This window comes from Rhinoderma darwinii, chromosome 3 (assembly GCF_050947455.1).
Source record: "Rhinoderma darwinii isolate aRhiDar2 chromosome 3, aRhiDar2.hap1, whole genome shotgun sequence".
Classification (NCBI taxonomy): Eukaryota; Metazoa; Chordata; class Amphibia; order Anura; family Rhinodermatidae; genus Rhinoderma; species Rhinoderma darwinii.
The window spans coordinates 385262781-385284507 of NC_134689.1; the positions used below are offsets into that span (position 1 = coordinate 385262781).

General features: G+C 42.7%; 1 protein-coding gene across 7 annotated transcripts in view; it reads right to left on the minus strand.

Annotated features, from left to right (window-relative positions):
• Positions 1-21727, minus strand: part of ANK1 (ankyrin 1) — a 290504-nt gene that overhangs the window by 53326 nt on the left and 215451 nt on the right. For 6 of the 7 annotated variants that reach the window (XM_075858907.1, XM_075858901.1, XM_075858903.1 and 3 more), the window contains 12 exons: positions 15845-15938; positions 14921-14978; positions 11805-11902; positions 9580-9804; positions 9310-9464; positions 8482-8693; positions 8173-8377; positions 7990-8086; positions 7672-7900; positions 7057-7182; positions 4917-5036; positions 3442-3547 (listed from right to left, as the gene is read on the minus strand). In XM_075858907.1, coding sequence (XP_075715022.1) covers positions 3442-3547; positions 4917-5036; positions 7057-7182; positions 7672-7900; positions 7990-8086; positions 8173-8377; positions 8482-8693; positions 9310-9464; positions 9580-9804; positions 11805-11902; positions 14921-14978; positions 15845-15938 — 1725 coding nt within the window. The remainder of the gene's footprint in view (positions 1-3441; positions 3548-4916; positions 5037-7056; positions 7183-7671; positions 7901-7989; positions 8087-8172; positions 8378-8481; positions 8694-9309; positions 9465-9579; positions 9805-11804; positions 11903-14920; positions 14979-15844; positions 15939-21727) is intronic. The other variant, XM_075858902.1, reaches the window with a different exon arrangement.

The following is a 21727-nucleotide window of genomic DNA, read 5'->3' on the forward strand; positions in this document are numbered from 1 at the left end:
GGGAGCAAAAAAAGACCCTCCTCCTCCTCCTCACATGCACTCTGCACTGTGAGGAGGAGGAGGAGGACGAGAGAGAGCGCCCGAGCGACGGAATACATGGCCGTCACTCGGGACACATTCCGGTGATGACCGTGTATTACCCGGCCCCATAGACTTCTATGGGAGCCGGGCGGCCGGGTAAACGGCCGAAAATAGGGCATGTCCCATTTTTTGACGGCCAGGTTTCCCGGGCCGTCAAAAAATTGGTCGTCTGAATAGCCCCATTAGGGGTCTATTGTTCCTAATGCAGCCGGGTGATGGCCGATTTATGAACGGCCGTCACCTAGCCGGGAAACCCTGTCGTGTGAATAAGGGCTAAGAAGGGACTGAGAAGAGAGTAGCAGGCGCCTGTGAGAGGGCAGTAAGAGGAGACTGCGAGAAGAGAATAAGGGGGACTGTGAGAAAACAGTAAATCAGAATTGTGAGAGGAAAGTAATAGAGGACTGCGAGAAAAGAGTAAGGCGGGATTCACACGACCGGGTCGTTCCCGAGCCCGAGTGTCGACCGGTAAAATCGGCCATTTTGCCCGGCCGGTTTGCATAAAGTTATGCATCCGTGCCGGGCCGGGCAGATCCGGACAGTGACATCAGCGGCAGCTCCTGAAGGGGAATCCCAATGTGTTCGGGGATTCCGCTTCAGGAGTTTCCCCTGATGTCACTGCCCAGATATGGACAGAGACATCAAGCGCTCTGTCCAGGAGCGGAATCCCCGAAAACACGAGGATTCTGCTCCTTCAAGGAGCTAAAGTGCGGCTAGCACATAGCAGAGCGGGGAGATACCTCCCCGCTCTGCTATAGTGGCGTCGCTACAGTAGTAGCAGCCGCAGCAGCAGCAGCTGCTGCTACTAGTGGCGCCATCGAAGGTGTCGCCGAGCCAGGGTGCTTTTAAAAAGCAGGGGAAGGGAGCCAGCGCAGCGCTCCCTCCACCTGCTGTACACCCCGGCCCTGCAACACAGTGTACAGCGATGCCATTCATCAGAATGGCATCAACTCCTCCTCCTCACATGCAATCTGCGCTGTGAGGAGGAGGAGATAGAGCGCAAGCGCCGGGAAACCCGGCCATCACTCGGAACACATTCCGGTGATGGCCGTGTAATACCCGGCCCCATAGACTTCTATGGGAGCCGGGCGGCCGGGTACCCGGGCGAAGATAGAGAATGTCCTATTTTTTGACGGCCGGATTTTCCGGCCGTCAAAAAAATCGGTCGTGTGAATAGCCCCATTAGGGGTCTATCATTCCTAATGCAGCCGGGTGCCGGCCGATTTATGAACGGCCGGCACCCGGCCGGGAAACCCTGCCGTGTGAATGAGGCCTAAGGGTACTATGAGAGAACAGTAAGAGGAGAGTATGAGAGGACAGTAAGAGGGGACTGTCAGAAGAGAGTAAGAGGGGACTGAGATGAAAGTTAAAGGGGACTGTGAAAGGAAAGTAAGAGGGGACTTTGAGAAGAGAGCATGAGGGGACTATGAAAGCACAGTAAAGAGGGTACTGTGAGAAGCGATCAGGAGGGGACCATGAGAGGGAAATTAGAGGAGACTGTGGGACGACAATAAGGGGGACTGTGAGAGGACATTAAAAGGGAACTGTGAGAGGACAGTAAGAGGGGACTGTGAGAAGAGAGTAAAAGGGAACTTATAGGACAGTAAGAGGGGACACATAATAATTGTTAACTATATGAATAGAAAACATAATTGTTAACAATTTTTGCTATACAACGCCTTAGGGCCTCATGCACATGGCGCGGTGTAGTGTGCACAAAGTCTGTACAGAGGCACATGGGGTCCCTGCAGCTCTGTACTAAGTAATCGCAGGCACTCCGCTTGCCACCGTATGGTGCATCCTTGCGGTGATGTATTATGGAGTTATTCTACCACAGAAGCAATGCATTTAGGGTAGAGTACCTTTATTCTATAACATCCAATGAAACATGGCACATATGAAATCTGACAGAAACAAAACTTCATATTTCTCTGATTTCATACAACGGTATAGTAAGCTACAGTCGTGTGCATGAGGCCTAGAGGTTTCTTGGTTGTTACTGATTAAAGATTATAATTGCAGTGGGTAGATGTTGATATTAAAGAGAAATAGTCAGACATATGCAGGAAAAGTGGGCACAGAAATGGGACAGGGGAGAAATGGCAGAGGAGTGCTAAAAGATGTGACCAGATATGAAACATACTGTTACCAACCTGTCCCAGCCTATTCATGCTTGTGTCTTAGCTATCGCCTTGTTTTATTTGTTCATCTGTGATTTACCAATCTAAGCCCCCCCTATACCTACAATCTCATTCTACATATTCCTTCCTGTTCCCTATGTAACTGTCTTAATGAGTTAATGATCAAAATGATTAGAGGTGTTGTCCACTACTGGACAACCGATGACCTATACACTGGTCATCAGTATATGTTTGGTGTTGGTCCGACACCCGGACCGATCAGTTGCTCCGGCTGCCTGCGGGCACTGAATGTTATTGCACAGTATGCAATGTACGGAGCCAGAAGCAGTTGGCTCTGTACACTGCATAGCGGCCATGCTGTAGAGCTGCAGTACTCCAGTTCGGTCGCTATTCCGTGACCGGAACCATCTGCTTCCGGCATGGACGTCCGCTGCCTGGAGGAAGGTGGAGCAGCTGATCAGTGCGGGGTCGGTCCAGGTGTCGGACCCGGACCGATCATACACTGTTGACCTATCCGGTGGATAGGTCATCAGTTATCCGGCAGTGGACAACCCCTTTCATTTCTAATTTCTAATCTTTTTGCTCTTTTACTATATGGATACGTATGCTGCTTTTCTCCAGCCAGATGGCGGTGTAATGATATTTAAGATGGATATATGAACTTATATTGCACATTTTAGTTATTGCAAGTAGCTAGGAAGTGGGCACCTCCTCAGCAGGGGCTTGTAGAACATGAGCTTCAAGAACATTAATAGTGGCTGAAATAACTCTGCTTCTTAAGACTCATGTACAGAGGAACATGGAATCCTTATGGGTTCATATTACGGACCTATAGGCACTCCATGAGGCACTGTATTCTACATCTAGAAGCAATGCTTTTGGGTAAAAATAGATCCATAATACGGCTTCCGATAGAGCATGCAACAATTTTTTTGTCAATTAGAGGCACACAATGGTAAAGAATATCATTACTTTCTATGTTACTTTATCTCAACACCGCTGTCTTTGGTAACGTCCATAGTATGTTTTATGTTTAGAGATTTTGCTAAATTCACCCATTTCTAAATTGTTGTTTTATATTTTTGTTCCTTGAATTCTAAGCTTTCCTTCTTCTATAACTCATGTTCTGCCACAAATACAGTATTTCTAACAACCATACACTGTACTTAATATTCTCAGTGCCGAACCACTACCTCTCCCCGACCTTGCCCAGTGTGCCCACCTTCTATCCCCTCTGTCTCACCCCTTGTGCTGTCATTCAGAAGGCTGTATCGCTCTCTTAAAGCAAGTGGGGTCAGCGTCCTCCTCCTGTCCAGGCTGCCTGGGCCCTGTGATAACACAACTGAGTTTTACACAACTTCACAGTGGCACAATATGGCAACACTTAGTGTAATGCAGGACAGGACATGGACACGAGCACAGCACTTTGTATAAAAACAAATAATGAGATGTACAATAAAATGTAACACAAGACAAGCACACAACAACAACAACAACAACAACACAGCACAAAAATACAAAAAATAGCTGTAAGCCACAACATGTTTTAATTTAAGACACAGACAAAAAAAATTACAAAAGCAAAGCCAATACTGAATTACCCAACACACTGACAATTAGACATTGACAAGGTACCAGACAACCGTATATAAAGGAAAACGGCAACATAGTAGCACAGGAAGTAAATATATACATATACAAGACAACAAGTTCTGATGTAAATAAGACTCATTCATTAAAAGTGTATTTCCATCCCAGACATTTATGGCATATCCACAGGATAGCATAAATGTCTGATAGATGCGGGTCCCACGCTTGCTTGGCAGTTTCTGTAACGCTCATAGAACAGAATGGAGAAAGACATGCACGGCCATCACTCCATTCATTCTTCGCTTGGATGAAGGGGCCAATGGTCACCTCTCTAGGTGGGATGCAGATTGGGGGACATGCATAGCCACAGAATATGCCTAAAAAATCTGATAGATGCAGGTCCCAGCTCTGGGACCTGTACCTACCTCCAGAATGGGGTCACCCGACCACCATTCCACCTGGCGAGGAGGCCGCCGGCTGAATGGGCTGCGCGGCTCTCTTCATTCCTTTTTTTATGTGACTAACAGACCCCCATTCTAGAGATAAGTGTAGCTATTAGACACTTATGGCAAATTCCAAGTTGGGAATACCCATTTAAAGCATATTTGTCAATCTCCTATCTGAGGGCAGCATATGATAGAGAAGAATCTAAGCTTTGGGGTATATGGTTTTCTATGATTTGATTCATTATTGTCATGTAAAAAGCTGAATAACTACTGGCAGGGCTCAACAGTGATTGACAGCTATCCCCTGACTGTGTCTGCATAGAGGGAGAGCTGTCAATCAAGGTGTGTGGGCGGGGGAAGTAGGACTCACAGGTGATTTCTATGACTCCAGTTAAACAGTTTTTTACATAAAAATACTGAATGAAATCACATAAACCTATATATCCCCAAGCTCGGCATCTCCCTAGGCTGCCCTCAGATAGAAGTCCTGACAAATCCAGATTTTCGGTCTGTGATTTTTGGAGCCTATTAGAGGAATGTAAGTAAGTTTTTCCTTTGGGAAAAGGTTTTTCTACTTCCCTCTAATGGATGAACCTCTGAATTGTAAATGCAGCTCTGAAGTATTACACAGGCATACCCTACTTTTATGTACCAGTCGTACCTGTGTGTACTGTGGCATTGTGACATTCAAATGGCAAAGGACTTGCTGGGACGGTTCATATTTCATCGTTTTGCGCAGGAATGAGAGAGATCCACATGGTTCCCGGCTGCTGTCCCGCACCTAAACAAGAACATATATCACACTTCATCGGTATAACTCATACACAACATCTACAATACAAGTATTATTTTTGTAACTTTTTTATTACTCTTTTTTGGCCTATGAAGAAAAGTCTAATTTAAAAATATTTGATTACACTTTATGTAATGAAATAGACATAGTATGGAAACAATTTTAAGGACTTATATGGGTTACGTTATAAATAATTGTGGAACCATGAGGCATGATTTGCTTCAACTGTAGCCTTGAAGGGGTTGTCTACTTTAGACAATTCCTCCTTGTTAGAAGGATGCCTTGACTATAAGCTTATCACAAATTGTCCCCCTGCTGGGTCCCCCAGCGATCAGCTGTAATTTATGAGGAAACCTGCCAGTGAAGGTTCAATTTTGCAGCAGCGCCATCACAGGATATATTAAGCATTACATAGTTCTCATTCAAATCAATGGGTTGTCTGTGTAATGCAGGATAGGACAGGTCCTCCAGAGCAAGAAACGATCTTTATAGCCTCTGTCCAATCTGGCCAAGAGTTGAGGATCTGGAACAGGGGACCCCCTTTATTAATTAAAAATTCCCTGATAGGCAACAGTATATAAAAATGTGTTTTTTAAACTAGACAACCCCTCTAAAGGGCTTGTCTGGCTTAGAAAACCTATTTTCAAAAACCCTATTATAGTCATTAATATATACTATTATAGGAAGTTCTGCGTTAAAGTAGTAGTGGGGTCCCCCATTTAGGATCTATAGGCCAGAGTGGAGAGTGGATGCAAAGAGTGCCTCTGGCTCTGGAGGATCCAGCATGTCCATGAATTACACGGACACCTTTTTGATTTCAATTGAACTGCGTAATCATTTATTACCCTTGTGGTAGCGCTGCAGGCAAATTAAACATTTGCTGCTGCGTTCACCAACATATTACAACTGATTTATATACAGAGAAGTAGCAGAGTACAAAGCCATATATATATATAAAAATATAACACATTTTTATTGATCACAAGAATAAGACAAAACGTTTAAAAAGATACATAATGGATGGAAAGACTCTATAATATTAAAAGGTATAACGTTTTTCTTATTGTGAGCAATAAAAATTCGTTATATTTTTATATATATATGGCTCTGTACTCCGCTTCTTCTCTGTATATAAATCTATTATGGAGTTGTCTTTATGCTAAAAGAGGGAGGATATCTTTTTGGGACATTACCTAGCACATTACTACAATGCATCAGGAGTTTATACAACTCTAAATATTACAACTGATTGTTAGGGGTCCTAGCAGCAGGACACCATGTGATGAATATAACAGTAGTTGGGGGGACCCTTATAACAAAATGGATTGTCCGAAGCATACAAGCTCTTTAAGTTCTCAGGTGGCTATGTAAAACAACAGCTTTTATGGGGTAGATGGGTGATAAATATTGAATTTTCTGGTGGGTGTAGCTGGGTGAAGGGTATTTGACTGGACAGATGAACAGGCCTAATCATTCACTTGCTGCAGATGGATAAATTGGAAAATTTGCTTTGACACAGTCAACAGAATATTGTTAAGTTATGTTGATGGTTATTGTGCGACATTTTCAAGGGCGTGCAAATAATGAACAACAACAAGAGCTGTCACGAGAGTTATCGCGTGAGACCTCTTTCTAATATTTTTGGGGTTAATTACGAAGAAAATTGTGCCATACCATATGGCGGCACACATAGTGCCTAGGGCTCCATAATATGGGACCACAGGGACTCCTTGTGCCACCATACAGGCTCTGTGCACATGCCTTTGCCGTGTGCATAAGACATTATAGAGGCAGGTTTTCTACTAAAACTTTATTTTCGGCTGTCTTCCTGAATGTTCTTTACCCTTACAGGTCTGTTTAATATATGTTTCTATTATCGTCCGATAATCTACAATATATAATAATACGGCACATGTCCGGCCCCATAAATAAAGTTTTTGGGAATTGAATAAAACCTATTTTACAACATATAATAGATGGAGAATGATCTCTTACGTTGCTCTCTTACCTTAATGGGTAGTGCCAGTCTGTTCTCTTTAAATGCCTGGAAAGTAAAGCTTCTCTGTTGTGTTGCTTTCTTAAGAGGAACCAGATTCCCTGACAGCTCCACAAAAAGTTGAGTCCCATCCATGACCTAAAGGCACAACCAAAAATCCCTGGTTTCTCCTCCTCTGCTTTAGAAAACCTCTTCATGTATCCTGCATTATCTGATCACATCTGGTCTCTGGTTGCCTTCCAAAGCCAGTGCATAGACCAACTCCATAGTTAGGTAAAGCATAGTTATATCATGCATTATAGTTTACTATGGATGGTTGTCGTCCACCAGCTTAAAAAACACAAATACGTACAATCAAATAGGCTGATTTCAGAAATGGTTATATACATACGCCTTCAATCCTCTTACCCTGGGTAAAAACAAAGTTCTGGACTAAATAAGGCATGGGAATAGAGTAGACCATAGATCATGGTTATCTTTCCAGAAGCCTCAAAGCCATTTGTACATGCATGACAGGGCTAATAATCTTAAATAGTATAGTATAATAATAAGACATGATAATTATGTAATAATCTTCATTAAACAATAGTATACTTAGCTGCCGATAAACTATGGTCTTCTATGTACCTCAATGTCCCGGCTACGTGCCACCTCTGCAAAGTTCTCATGCTGCTCCAGAGTCTTCTCCAGCTTGTCCCCTGTCATACAATAGCATCGTAGACGTCCTTCCCGCCCATCTGACATTTTGGCAAATACTACAAATCGTGCAGTATATGGAACGGCACTGAGCTCCTTGTAGAGCTGGGTGGAGAAGGAAACTGCTTCAGCAGTGCGGGGACAGTCCGAGAGCCAAAACCTGCCAAGATGTTAAGGGATGCTCTATAGTAAGCATAGCCTACTGGAATTAGTATCACAAGCTCATACAATGTTGCTTTACCCCTTTACCTTGCAGAGACATTGGTTGTAAAATTGGCACATTCATTGGCATATACTAATTTAGTAGTCCCGGTAATATCTTCCCACTGAGCAGGAGCTGTTCCACCTGAAAAAAGTAGGAGAATATGTGAAATAAAAATACATGAAGACTTTAATCAAGAGGAATGGTCTTGTTAGTATTAGTTCCCCTACCTGTTACACTGCATAGGAGTCTCAAGCTGGTGGTATCTCCCTCTCCATTATCTCGAGGGTTATCTTTCCAGGATGGCGGCAGGGGTATACGCAGGCCTATCGGCCGGTGAAATTTCCTACGCCGTGGTTCTACAGTGACAATGGGGCCAAAAGTTGCTTGATTGCCAAGCAACCGAGAAACCAGATCATCGGGCACAGGCTGAGCCTAAGAGGACACAAAGTTCAAATGTTATTGGACCTCCAAAGACTAATGGTGTTTGAAGCCCACATTACAGAATCTTACTTTTTGCGTTTTTAAGGACTACTTACTTGCAGTGACAGTTTGACTTTCTTGGTTACAGCAGTTGGGGGGAAGGTGGCTTGAACTAGGGGTACTAGTCGGCTTTTAAGGACTCCCCCATCTGGCCCAATGAGTTCACAATCTTGACATACCCGTGACATCACCACAAAGTATAGTGGAAAGTCGGTGGTGACGATACGACAAAGGCGCTTCTTATGTAACTCCTCTTCACTCTCCAACTCTGGTAAGATAGAGCAGAATGTGATACAATTACATTAGAACAAACAACCCACATTGAACAAAGATTTTTTTTAAAATAATTTTTAGCCTGACACAAGACTAACATTTGCTGATAGCAAATTAATATATGGCTATATTCCCTAAACTAGTCAAAGCCATTCCACATGTGACAGGGTCAACATTAGTCTTCATCTCCAAATGATAACATTTAAACCACTTGCCCTAAAATATCAACTTACCCAGTGGAACCATATCAAGAAGGTTTATATAATTTAGAAAACCCATTTTAAGGTTTCCTATTAGTCGCATTGAAGAGCGGCTAGAAAGTGTCTCTTGCTCTGGAGGACCCAACATGTCCATGCATTTCATCGACAGTCCATTCATTTCAAATGGGACTGTGCAATGCTTAATTTCCCCTGCGGCGGCGTTGCAGCGCAATTAAGCACTTGCTGCCAGATTACTCCACCGATCATAGCTGATCAGTGGAGGTCCCAGCAGTTAGATACCCTGTCATCACTCACTTTAAATGTTTCTGAAAACAGATCTTGGCCAATTATAAACCAAGACTATAGCAATATAGAGAAGAACCTTCTATTTGGTTCATGTCCACATCATACCTTCATCCATACCACTCAGTGCCTCTTCCAAGTATTCCTTTCCATAACGGTTTTGATGTTCCTTCCACACTGTCCCGTTATCGCTACGCAGAATAACCAGTTCTCGATCACCACGTCCCACTGAAGAAAAATGAGGAATCTCTACCACCACTGGGCTGTAAGAATGAAAGTTTGATACATATACACTTAAGAAAGGCGATTAGGGTAAAAAAACTAAATATTAAAGGTGGTAATAGAATTCAAGAAGAATTAGCAAGCTATGGAACCCACCTAAGAAATTGTGCCCCAGTAGGTCCCAGAGCTATGATCCTGCTGGTCAGTCCCTCTTCCTCACCCAATGGAGGTGGGCAGTTAAGCTTTTGTGGCTTCACAAGGCGACATGTAATTCTCGTGGGTGCAGCACAAGTCCTGGGTGGGATGATGACCCTTAGACCATTGTGACGGCTTCCACGCATTGATCCACCTCTGGCGTCTACCATAAAACTGACTAAAAAGCTACAATAAAAAGTAAATAATAGACCATAATACTCAATAAGTGATAATGTACCCCAAAGCAATCATGTAGAAGAGAGTGGCAGCATCAGTATTTGCATCACCATGGTCACCATATGCCATATGTATAATGATTCTTTCGTCTTTGATGCAAATTCATGTATATTTGTTGCATAATCCAGCCTGCAGTCGTCCAACAATTATTTATAGACCAGATTTTTGACAGCTACCGATGCCTACATATAAAAACACCATCTGTGGCACAATACTTCTGTGGCTGCTTTTTTTGTAACATTCACCCCCTATAAACCTGTTATAATGTGCACAAATCTATATTTACAGATCCCATTAGAAACACGTTTATCCTATTTCACTTTTATGTCATGTTGCCAGGACTGTGCAAACTGGGAAAATTCTCCTGCCTGAATATATACTTATTTTTCCTTTTTTTAAATTATTTTTTTGTGGTAGATGTCCCATTAGAGCAATGTCTCTCCATTTACCCTATAACCCCATCCATATGTTTTGTACTATAAAGTGCAGCAATTCTGAATTCACTCTATGTTTCAAAAGGGCCTTTGGGCCCCCTTGAGCACCAGGACCCTTGTGCGACATTTAGCTCTACACCCCCTACAGCTATGCCTCTTGCTGCCAGGTGTCAACGGCACTGCTTATCTCTGGAAAAACAATAGGACTGGATACCTTAAAATCCAACCTGTTAGATCTTTGTTTTCCATGAAGGGAAACATTAGAGAACCATCGGCAGCCCCCGTATCATATTAGATTGATGATGGATCCCACAGAAATCGGTGGGATCTGCCATGAAAAATCTGATACCTATAACCAACTTAAAGCCCAAAGCTGGCCATACACTTTAGATAGCTGCCAGCCAATAGCTCTTTTGACCGACAGCTATTCCTTCTGACTCCCCATACTCATGCACGGCGTGCATGTATTCTAAGGGAGAAAGCAGCTGCCACCCTCGTCTGGCAGCAGCTTATCTAAAAACGAACAAAAGGATCGAGCATGTTAAAATGTAACATGCCTGACCCTTCTCTCCCCAGACATCTGACGTCAGGAATGAGTCGAGACACCGCCATACACATCAGATGGGCAGACGGTCCCGCTCTTCACTCGATGCAGATTTAATGCAAATTTAGCATGCATTTTTTTAAGCCAAAACCAGAATTGGATCCAGAAGAGGAGACACTTTAAGGCTGCATGCACACATCCGTCGGCCGTTGTACGGCCGCTAATGACGGATCCGTGAAACACGGACCGCACACGGATGGCTTCCGTGTGCAGTCCGTAGTTTCACGGACCAAATCAATGCAAAGGCCGAGACTGTTCTGTGAAAAACGAGTAGGAGTAGGACCTGTTCTATTTTTGACGGAACGGCTGCACGGTTCCGTTAAAACAACAGAAGTGTGCATGGGCCCCATTGAAATGAATGCGTCAGCATGCTATCCGTTAAAAAAAAGGATAGCACCCTGACGAACATAACTGAAGTGGGCATGAGGCCTTAGGACTTCCTTTATATATTTCTTCTGTTTAGGTTCTGTTTCTGGTTTTGGCTTAAAAAATATATTCAAAATCTGCATCAAATCTGCACGGTGTGAACAAGGTCTAATACTTGCAATTGATCTCTAATTCCGAATAAAATTCCTTGTTGTGCATCTACCCCTCAGATACATATTCTGGTGCCTCATACTCTTTATACATGATTGACTTCATATATTAGTGTCCAAATGTGTTACCAACACAGTATCAGTGGTCACAGGTAGTTGGAAATATGAAGTAGAGCTCTGTAAGGAATTATTCGCAAGCGCAAGATATGTGTAGAAATTTCTGCAGCTGGCAATCAATTACATTTATGAATGAGGATTTTCTGCAGTGGGTGCATGGATTTCTGCAGGCCCCATTCAAATGAATAAATCTGCCGCATGTATACCCTTACTCTGACCAAAAGTTGAAATCCGTGACAAGTTAAGATGGCCACTCACCCTGTATGGACAGGACTCGCCACAGGACTGATATTGTCCGAAGTCTCGGTGGCTGGACTGCTGGGGATCAGGGATTCATCATCTAATTCTTTAGACAACTAAAGTCACAGAGACACAATGTTTATATATATATATATATATATATATATATATATATATATACACACAGTGAAGGAAATAAGTATATGATCCCTTGCTGATTTTGTAAGTTTGCCCACTGTAATAGACATGAACAGTCTAGAATTTTTAGGCTAGGTTAATTTTACCAGTGAGAGATAGATTATATTTAAAAAAAAACAGAAAATCACATTGTCAAAATTATATATATTTATTTGCATTGTGCACAGAGAAATAAGTATTTGATCCCTTTGGCAAACAAGACTTAATACTTGGTGGCAAAACCCTTGTTGGCAAGCACAGCAGTCAGACGTTTTTTGTAGTTGATGATGAAGTTTGCACACACGTTAGATGGAATTTTGGCCCACTCCTCTTTGCAGATCATCTGTAAATCATTAAGATTTCGAGGCTGTCGCTTGGCAACTCAGATCTTCAGCTCCCTCCATAAGTTTTCGATGGGATTAAGGTCTGGAGACTGGCTAAGCCACTCCATGACCTTAATGTGCTTCTTTTTGAGCCACTCCTTTGTTGCCTTGGCTGTATGTTTCGGGTCATTGTCGTAGAGGAAGACCCAGCCACGAGACATTTTTAATGTCCTGGTGGAGGGAAGGAGGTTGTCACTCAGGATTTGACGGTACATGGCTCCATCCATTCTCCCATTGATGCGGTGAAGTAGTCCTGTGCCCTTAGCAGAGAAACACCCCCAAAACATAATGTTTCCACCTCCATGCTTGACAGTGGGGACGGTGTTCTTTGGGTCATAGGCAGCATTTCTCATCCTCCAAACACGGCGAGTTGAGTTAATGCCAAAGAGCTCAATTTTAGTCTCATCTGACCACAGCACCTTCTCCCAATCACTCTCAGAATCATCTAGATGTTCATTTGCAAACTTCTGACGGGCCTGTACATGTGCCTTCTTGAGCAGGGGGGCCTTGCGGGCACTGCAGGATTTTAATCCATTACGGCGTAATGTGTTACCAATGGTTTTCTTGGTGACTGTGGTCCCAGCTGCCTTGAGATCATTAACAAGTTCCCCCCGTGTAGTTTTCGGCTGAGCTCTCACCTTCCTCCGGATCAAGGATACCCCACGAGGTGAGATGCATGGAGCCCCAGATCGATGTCGATTGACAGTCATTTTGCATGTCTTCCATTTTCTTACTATTGCACCAACAGTTGTCTCCTTCTCACCCAGCGTCTTACTTATGGTTTTGTAGCCCATTCCAGCCTTGTGCAGGTCTATGATCTTGTCCCTGACATCCTTAGAAAGCTCTTTGGTCTTGCCCATGTTGTAGAGATTAGAGTCAGACTGATTAATTGAGTCTGTGGACAGGAGTCTTTTATACAGGTGACCATGTAAGAGCTGTCTTTAATGCAGGCACCAAGTTGATTTGGAGTGTGTAACTGGTCTGGAGGAGGCTGAACTCTTAATGGTTGGTAGGGGATCAAATACTTATTTCTCAGTGCACAATGCAAATAAATATATATAATTTTGACTGAAAATTGAATGTGATTTTCTGTTTTTTTAAAAAATATATAATCTATCTCTCACTGGTAAAATTAACCTAGCCTAAAAATTCTAGACTGTTCATGTCTTTGACAGTGGGCAAACTTACAAAATCAGCAAGGGATCAAATACTTATTTCCTTCACTGTATATATATATATATATATATATATATATATATATATATATATATATATATATAATTTTTTTTAATAAACCAGTACGTAAAAGAGTATATACATCATTAATTTTACAGTAACACAAGATGGTGCTTGCTGTGGGCCAATGGCAGGAAGGCTCTGGCATTGATACACGGGTTCCCTCATCTATGAGCGACCTACTGTTATGTAATTCCCTTGTTACCATGCCCCAATGTGTATCTTCCACTTATGTGACCCTACTATCTTGACCCACTACTTACCCCAAATTCCTCATGTACATTGCCACAGGGGCGGACACTTTAAATAAGCCTTCGTCTGTCTATTGGATTGCATGTAAATGCCTGAGCGAATGTATTTTATAGCTAACAATTACTCATAGATTGTAAGAGAGACATAAGGTGGTGATTTATGATAAGATATTAAAGGGCAAGGGGCCCATATACTGTACTTGCACAGGGGCCCTCAGCTGTCTGTGTCCGCCACTGCATTGCCATATTACATCTCTGTTTGGTGTGGAGCCATAATAGGGAATCCATAGTGGTACATGAGGCCTTTACTGTACCCCGGTATGCCTCTAATTTCATATAGAGACACACAGAGATTTTTTATGCCAGAGTCGGAATGAACAGCTCCGCACATACAGCAGCTGGTGGAGCACAACATGCCCTGTTCATGAGCCTTATGACGTATATATTGCAGCTTTGCCAATAAAATATTGCTGATGCATGCTTGGATATCTATATCCCTCTACTGACCCAGTTCTCTCCTTGATCCTACCATGTCCATCTTCAGGGTCTGATCAGTAGATCTACATTAGGCCCAGCTGTGAGCATGGAGCCTGTACTGCAGCACATAGGGTCCCTTCTGTTCAATGCCTTCCGTACAGCATTGGATTACAGAAAATACCTCTAATAGGGCATCTGATGGAGCACGCCAAGATGGCTTTTCTGGCGAATTTCGCATGAATCTGACTGAAAAAGCTCATGAATTTGGTAGCTCCATAGACTTCTATAGGTGCCAAACAACAGCGCTGTAATATGGTGTCATTGCCTTGGAAATGTCTGTCTGGCTGTTAACTGGACATTAGCCCCCAATTTATATATTATCTGATGTTCTATCGCAATTGGACAGTGCGATAGTCAATGTGCGTGATACCGTCATGGAATCTGGGCCTAATCATTGAGGTAAAACTGCTGAAGAACATGGACATGAATAATAACGTGGCATTATAAAGGCAATAAACAATAAATGCCCCCTTCTAAGCAGCTGAAATGTTGGGAGGTATGTTGCTGCTACTCTACTGCTTCAGTACATCTGATTGCTTCCATTATTTACCGGTTCATCCTCCTTAAGGTTGACTGGAGGCTCATGGAATATTGGAGGCGATCCAACTCTGTATAAGAAAAGCAAATACCGTTACTTGTTGGCCACACGAAAAGTAAAAGTAAAAACTCGCACAGGCCCGGACTGTGCTGCAGATTAACGGCGGGCCTCATGACTTGGGAGAAAATGCTGAGGCAGGAAAGGGTTATTAAGCTAAAATGCTGAGTTTTAGTACTGCGGTAGAAGGATAGCCAGAAGTTGGAGGAAAAGGGGGTGGGGCATGAGGTGAAGGAGTGGTCTCTTACCTGATTGCCAGGAGCCGGGATCCGAGAGGGCAGTATATACATGTAGGGTATGGTGTCCAGTGGCAGTTGATACTGGTACAGCGTTCTACCCACCCACCCTATTTTTTTGTCTATTTTGGGGCCTTATTGTGTTTTTTTTTTTGCTCTTTTACAGGGTTTGCTTTGTTACTGCATCTGGTAGGCATGAGGGTCTTTGAAGGAGGTATATTGCTGGGTGAACGGGGGCCTATTGTAAGTATGGGGCGCCCCCAGGTTATACATTACTGGAAGTGCATCTCTACAGGGCTTAGGTCTCAGAGGGACTTTTTTGGGGGCAACAGTCAGCGGGTGGAGAAGAGGTGCTGATGTTGAAGATAATAAATGAGGACCTTCAAAGACCGTCTACCTATGGTTTATACGTTATTTATATATAAGGTTATGTAAAAGGTTAGTTTAGAAACATATTTGTTATATATGTTGTTAACAAAGAGGCTGCTGTGGAAACTTTTTCCAAAGTCACCCGGCGTTTGTCTTTATTTTTGGGTAAGGTTATTAAGTAGATGAGGGTGTAAAGGGTTATATATTTTATGTAGGCCGAGAATAGTCAGACATTCCCAAAGTCAGGTATAATCTAGTCTACATTTCTACTTACACCTCGTCCAGTTTTGGTAAGAACTCCATATCTGTGTCTTCACCCGGCTCCACAAGACTTGTGGGAGGGGGTCGGAAGTCCGGTGGCTCCTCACCTAAAGATAGCAAAGGAGAAATACTGCCAATACCTAGGGCCACACATTCATACAAATGGCAGTCACATAGAAATGCTGTAAATGTATGTACACATCCATGATCGGAAGGGTTTCTAGTACAGCTTCACATAGGAACATAGGAATGTGACATACATAGAGAACATCGGTAAAGGATGCTGGAAAAAAATAATAATACGTGCAAGTAGACAATCACACACGCAACGTGCAAACAAGCACACAGACATAGATATCTGATATGTGCAGCAGTAATGGCCCACAGAGAGGTTGCAGAAGCCTGTAATAGTATGCATTATGCTAATGAAAGGCGTGGCTATGTTAATGACTTATGACATATTTCGCATATATTACGGTTTGTGTGAGTTGGACACCGGAGTTGCACGATAACTGCAATACCAACGGATGTGAGACTTGAATACAACTTTTTGTTTTCTCTCCGTGTCGTTCTTATTGATAAAATTTGTCACGTGACAGCCGCATGAAAAAATCTTATAAGAGTTGCATGTATAACCTCTGCGTGCACCATATTACAGATTCATAACGCAGCCATTTACATGAGGGCTTCTTAAAGGGTTTTTTCCCAGATTTAAAAAAAAAATCCCCAAAAAAACATAGCTGCTTTCTTTCAAAACCAGCGCCACACCTGTCTAGGGGTTGTGTCTGGTATTGCAGCTCAGCTTAATTGAAGTGAATGAATACCTCACACAACCTGTGGAGAGGTGTGGTGCTGTTTTTGGTTTTCTAATCCTGGTCAACGCCTTTAACATACAGAATTACACCAGTAAATATTGCCGGGATTGAAACATTAAGTAGTCCAAAATATTATGAAATAGGAAAACCATGTACTATCTCACTCATATAAGGGCAAACATGGGTCATGACATTGGGCTGACAGGAATTCGACAGGGGCTAATGGGGAAAACAGGGCCGGAATGTAGTTTTGCCGCAATATGTGTCGTAGTTGTAGGAGGTGCAGAGGTAGCAGAAGCAACTAGGTCCTGCTGCCTGTAGGGAAAACAAGGGCCATATAAGATGACACCAGTGTTATAAATGGCACATGTATGGGGGGTCATGTTATAGATTTTGCATTGGGGCCCAGGAGCTCAAGTTGCCACTCTGGCCGCAATAATGGGGGTGCTATTTTTCTTGAAAGAAACAGGTATAGGTAATGACTGTATGTGTAGCGCCCTATAAAATATGCTAATGCATATATTACACCTCACTGATGGGGAGCGTCACTGTTCAGAGAAATGCAATACTACCCATTCAATTGAATGGAGCCCAGTGCCACTAGTAGAATATCACCGAGTTGGGAATGGTATTGGTAAGACTCCAATAGTATCCATTCCCCACAGTGCATGCCAAAAGAGTGTTAAATTTTTTATTTTTTTTGGCTATATTGAATAGCGTAGTTGTCTACAATATTCTATACAGAGGGACACAGAAAAAAAATGCATACTGCATGGTATACTTTTTTAACATGGGAGCCTATGGGCGACGTATGACACTGTATGCCTATACAGTGGCATACGTCGCAGCCTTCTATCAAGATCTTCCAGACTTATACCTCGGACATCAGGCTCTAATACATGCATGGTAATTACAAGAAATATGCCCTCTAAGATACTATAAGGGTAAGGCCCCACACAGCGGACGACATCTGCGCCGTTACCTTGTTTGCCAGATTTGCTTGTTAATGGCTGCTCGTTGCTGTGGGCAAACTGGTCGATAGCCGTCAAAATCGTGAAGCCATTAATGAATAAACCCTTTATGGTCGCACGATTTTGCAGGTAAACAGCCCTTTTACCCGCAACAACGCGTGGCCATTAATGAGCAATTGTGGCGGCACAGCTATCAGCCGCATTGCAGATCCTAATGTAGAAACCTGGTCTATACACACACATGAATGAGCCACACCAGATACCCAGGCTTGAAATCCAAGTTAATACTCTTATATTAAATACACTTGCTGAGCTTCACTCCCTGATATCGCACTTAAAAAGTCCAATTAAATGCAAAGACAGCATGTAAATAACATAACAATGCCGGCTATGACTTGAAGCACTTGAGTTGTGGATGAACACTAATTATCTGTCACTGAAAACCTAATGAAAGATGCTAATTACCGCTGTCTATATAATGGTGTCCAAAACCAACATCCAATTACCCCACTTTATAGTGCTGAGCGAAAGTTTGTAAAGCCCAAGTGTAATCATGAAAATCATTGCATCCTAATGTACAATAAATGGTTGATGCTTTATTAACATATTATTCGAACAGTACGATTAATTAAGAGTTAAAGATATAACAAGGGAATCCTTACATAATCTAAACTGAATTCTCACCTTTTAATACCATTTCGTTTTTAGGTATAACATATTTGGCCGATTCCTTTCCTAATATATCTTTATAAAGCTCCGTTTTTCTCCAAATCCCCTGCCTAGATAAAGAGTTACATTTTTGGCTTCCTGTTGTCACCACTAGGAGGAGCATAGGAGCTTACTGCATACTTTTTCAATAATGAGTTCAATGTGTACACAGTATGCAGCATGCTCCTTAACTCCCCCTAGTGGTGGCTGTAGTTAATAAGACTTTTATCATTTAACTCTGCTTATACAGGGGATTTGGAGCTGTGTTTCAGAAAAACAGATCTTTGACTGCTATAATATTAAGAAATTAATAAGCACAGAAAGTTGTACCAAAAAAAAAAAATGGGGGTTCAAGGGTAGATGTTTATGTTTAAACACTAAGGGGGAAATTATCAAGCTTTCAACACCAGTTTTTTAGTGCATACAAGTCTCAAAAATCCTAAAAGTCGCAATTTTGTACAAAGGGGGCATGGCTTAACAAAAGGCCTCTTTATAATTTACGCAGCAAAGATTTCACTCTGGTGGTATAACAAAGTAGAGGCCCATGCCAGGCCCCGTACCTTGCCCCCCCCAGATCAGACTACCCCTTCTTTCCCATCCACATCAGACAATGAAAAAAAATCTAAAAATATGCATACTCACCTCACCGCTTGTTTTAGGCACCCCCCCCCCCCAAGTCCCATCAGTCTCCTTCAGTAGGCCGTGGCTCATACATCATACAGACGCTGGGCAGCATCAGTACCTTGTATGAGCCGCGGCATGCTGAGGGTGCCTGAGGGAAGAAGTAAAGAGGAGCTGTGAGGTGAGAATAATTTTTTTAAATTCTGTATCCGATGGGTGGGAATAGATGGGGCACGACCATGGTTGTTACGCCAGAATTGTGGCGCAAGGCCAGTGGAAAGATGCGACACATTTATAGAGAGACAATCACTATGGGATCAGCTGAGCCTTTTTTATTTAAATAGGCATAGGAAGATAAGTAGCTGCCAGACACCTCTTACATCGCTTCCCCCCCAAGGGAAAAAAGGGTAGTGCATGTTGAAATCCAATATAACTAATCCTTCTTTAATCCGACAGCAGATATTGGGGGACCATCAGGTTGCCCCATGCACGTTAGGGTTTGACTGGCATATATCTAATGTCTATGGTCTGCTTAAGGGGGTTGTCAGATGAAGACAACCCCTGTCCATATGCCCTTTTAAGACATATTGATGTCTTAGGGTATGTTCACATGCAGTGACCAAAAACGTCTGAAAATACGGAGCTGTTTTCAGGCAAAAACAACTCCTGATTTTCAGACGTTTTTGTTTACTACTCGCGTTTTTCGCGGCGTATTTTACGGCCGTTATTGGAGCTGTTTTTCAATGGAGTCAATGAAAAACGGCTCCAAAAACGTCTCAAGAAGTGACATGCACCCCTTTATCGCGGGCGTCCTTTTATGCGCCATATTTTGACAGAGACGCGTAAAATTACACCTCGTGGGAAGGGAACACTGTAAAACCCATTGCAAGCAATGGGCAGATGTTTGTAGTCGTATTAGGGGCGTTTTTTCAGGCGTAATTCGATGCGTAAAATGCCCGAATTACGTCTGCAAACACTGCGTGTGAACATACCCTTAGTGTCGCCCTGAAAATCATCGTTGTCGGCAGCACATCTCCCCGTGTATGGGATGTGCTGCCGCCATAATGTAAACTGTATGAGGAAGACTGATTGTAGTAACAGTTTACATTGGCCTTTGAACGAGCGCCGACCGGACTGCAATTATCGGCGTTTGTTATTGGCACATATCTGCCCATGTAAACCTACATTTAGGCTACGTTGAAACTGGCGTCTTTGCTTTTGGTTATAACGAAAACCATGACGCTGTACCTGATCCAGAATAGGACGGATCCAAATGGCACCCAATTAGTTGATAATAGAATTTGTCGGGGTTCTGTTGAGGCTTTCATCCTTTTGACGACAAGAATATTGCTGCATGCTGTGCTATTCTTGCAGTCAAAAATGACACAACTCTCAACGGAGGCTCCAAACAGCAATGTGAATAGAGCCTAAACTAAGGGTCCTTTTACACCGGCGCTGTTTGCTCCTTTCACTAGAGCTGTGATCAGTAATGTATGTGGACGAGTGATTGTTACTATGATCGCTGGTCCCCATGCATTTCCATAATGTGCTGTGGACAACGATAATATTTATTGTTGCATAAACAATACGATCAGCCGACGAGCGAGCGTTTGCTCGTCCATCAGCTGATCGTTGCCCTGTTTACACAGGGTAATGATCATTGGCCGGTGTAAAAGGGCCTTTAGGACATGCGCTAGATTGAACTTTGCATTTTATAACAGCAGTCTGGCTGTCTAGTCTGGAGCGCCCCCAATAAGAGTAGTCTGACCATATATTCTACACTGATGGCCTATCTTTAGGATAGTCAATCAATGAGTGATCAGTTGGGGTCCCCTAAAGAGAAGGATCACAGGTGGCGGCGCTCATTCAAGTCAACGTGGTTGATTTGCAATACCAGATGCAGCCACACACATATAGACTTTAATGTACCAGGTGCTGCACTGACGTGACCATGGCCTATGGATAAGCCATGTAAGAATGTAAAATCCTGGAAAACCCCTTTTAAGTATTTAAGTGAGTGTAATCCCTTTAGGGTATGTGCACACGGCTTAGTTTTGGCGGTTTTTCGGGCTGTAAACGCCCGAAAAACAACTGAAAAATCAGAAGCAGAACGTCTCCAAACATCTGCCCATTGATTTCAATTGGAAAAATTGGCATTCTGTTCCGACGGGCTGTTTTTTTCCGCGGATGTTTTAAAACTTCTCGAGCCGTTTTTGGAGCCGTTTTTCATTGACTCCAAAAACTACCGTAAAAAACACAGCGAAAAATGCGAGTTGCTAAAAAAACGGCTGAAAATCAGGAGCTGTTTTCCCTTGAAAACAGATCCATATTTTCAGACTTTTTTAGCAAGCGTGTGCACATACCCTTATTGAAATTGAAAATATCATGCTGCCTTTGCTATATTGACATTGGGTGCTTTATGTATTGTATACTACTAGGACAAACAAAAAAAAATGTACTACACAAATATATAACGTTTGCGGAAAATATAGAAAGATGCTAGAAATAAAAGGGTATGTACAAACTAATGTAACGAAGTTAGTGGAAATAAATATAAAATACAAATAAAAAACAATAGCAAAGAGAGGCATAACACCAGGTAAATCTGATGCACTGTGTTATGGCTAGTGCGGGGCCTGTGGGGGTGGAGCATGACATGGATTCTCTCTGTGGTCTTCTTTGATTGCCTGTGTCATGCACCGCCCCCTCAGGCTCTGCACTAGGCATGACAGTGTATAATATTTTCTCGGAGTGTTCCTGTAAGTTATGCTACATACAGTT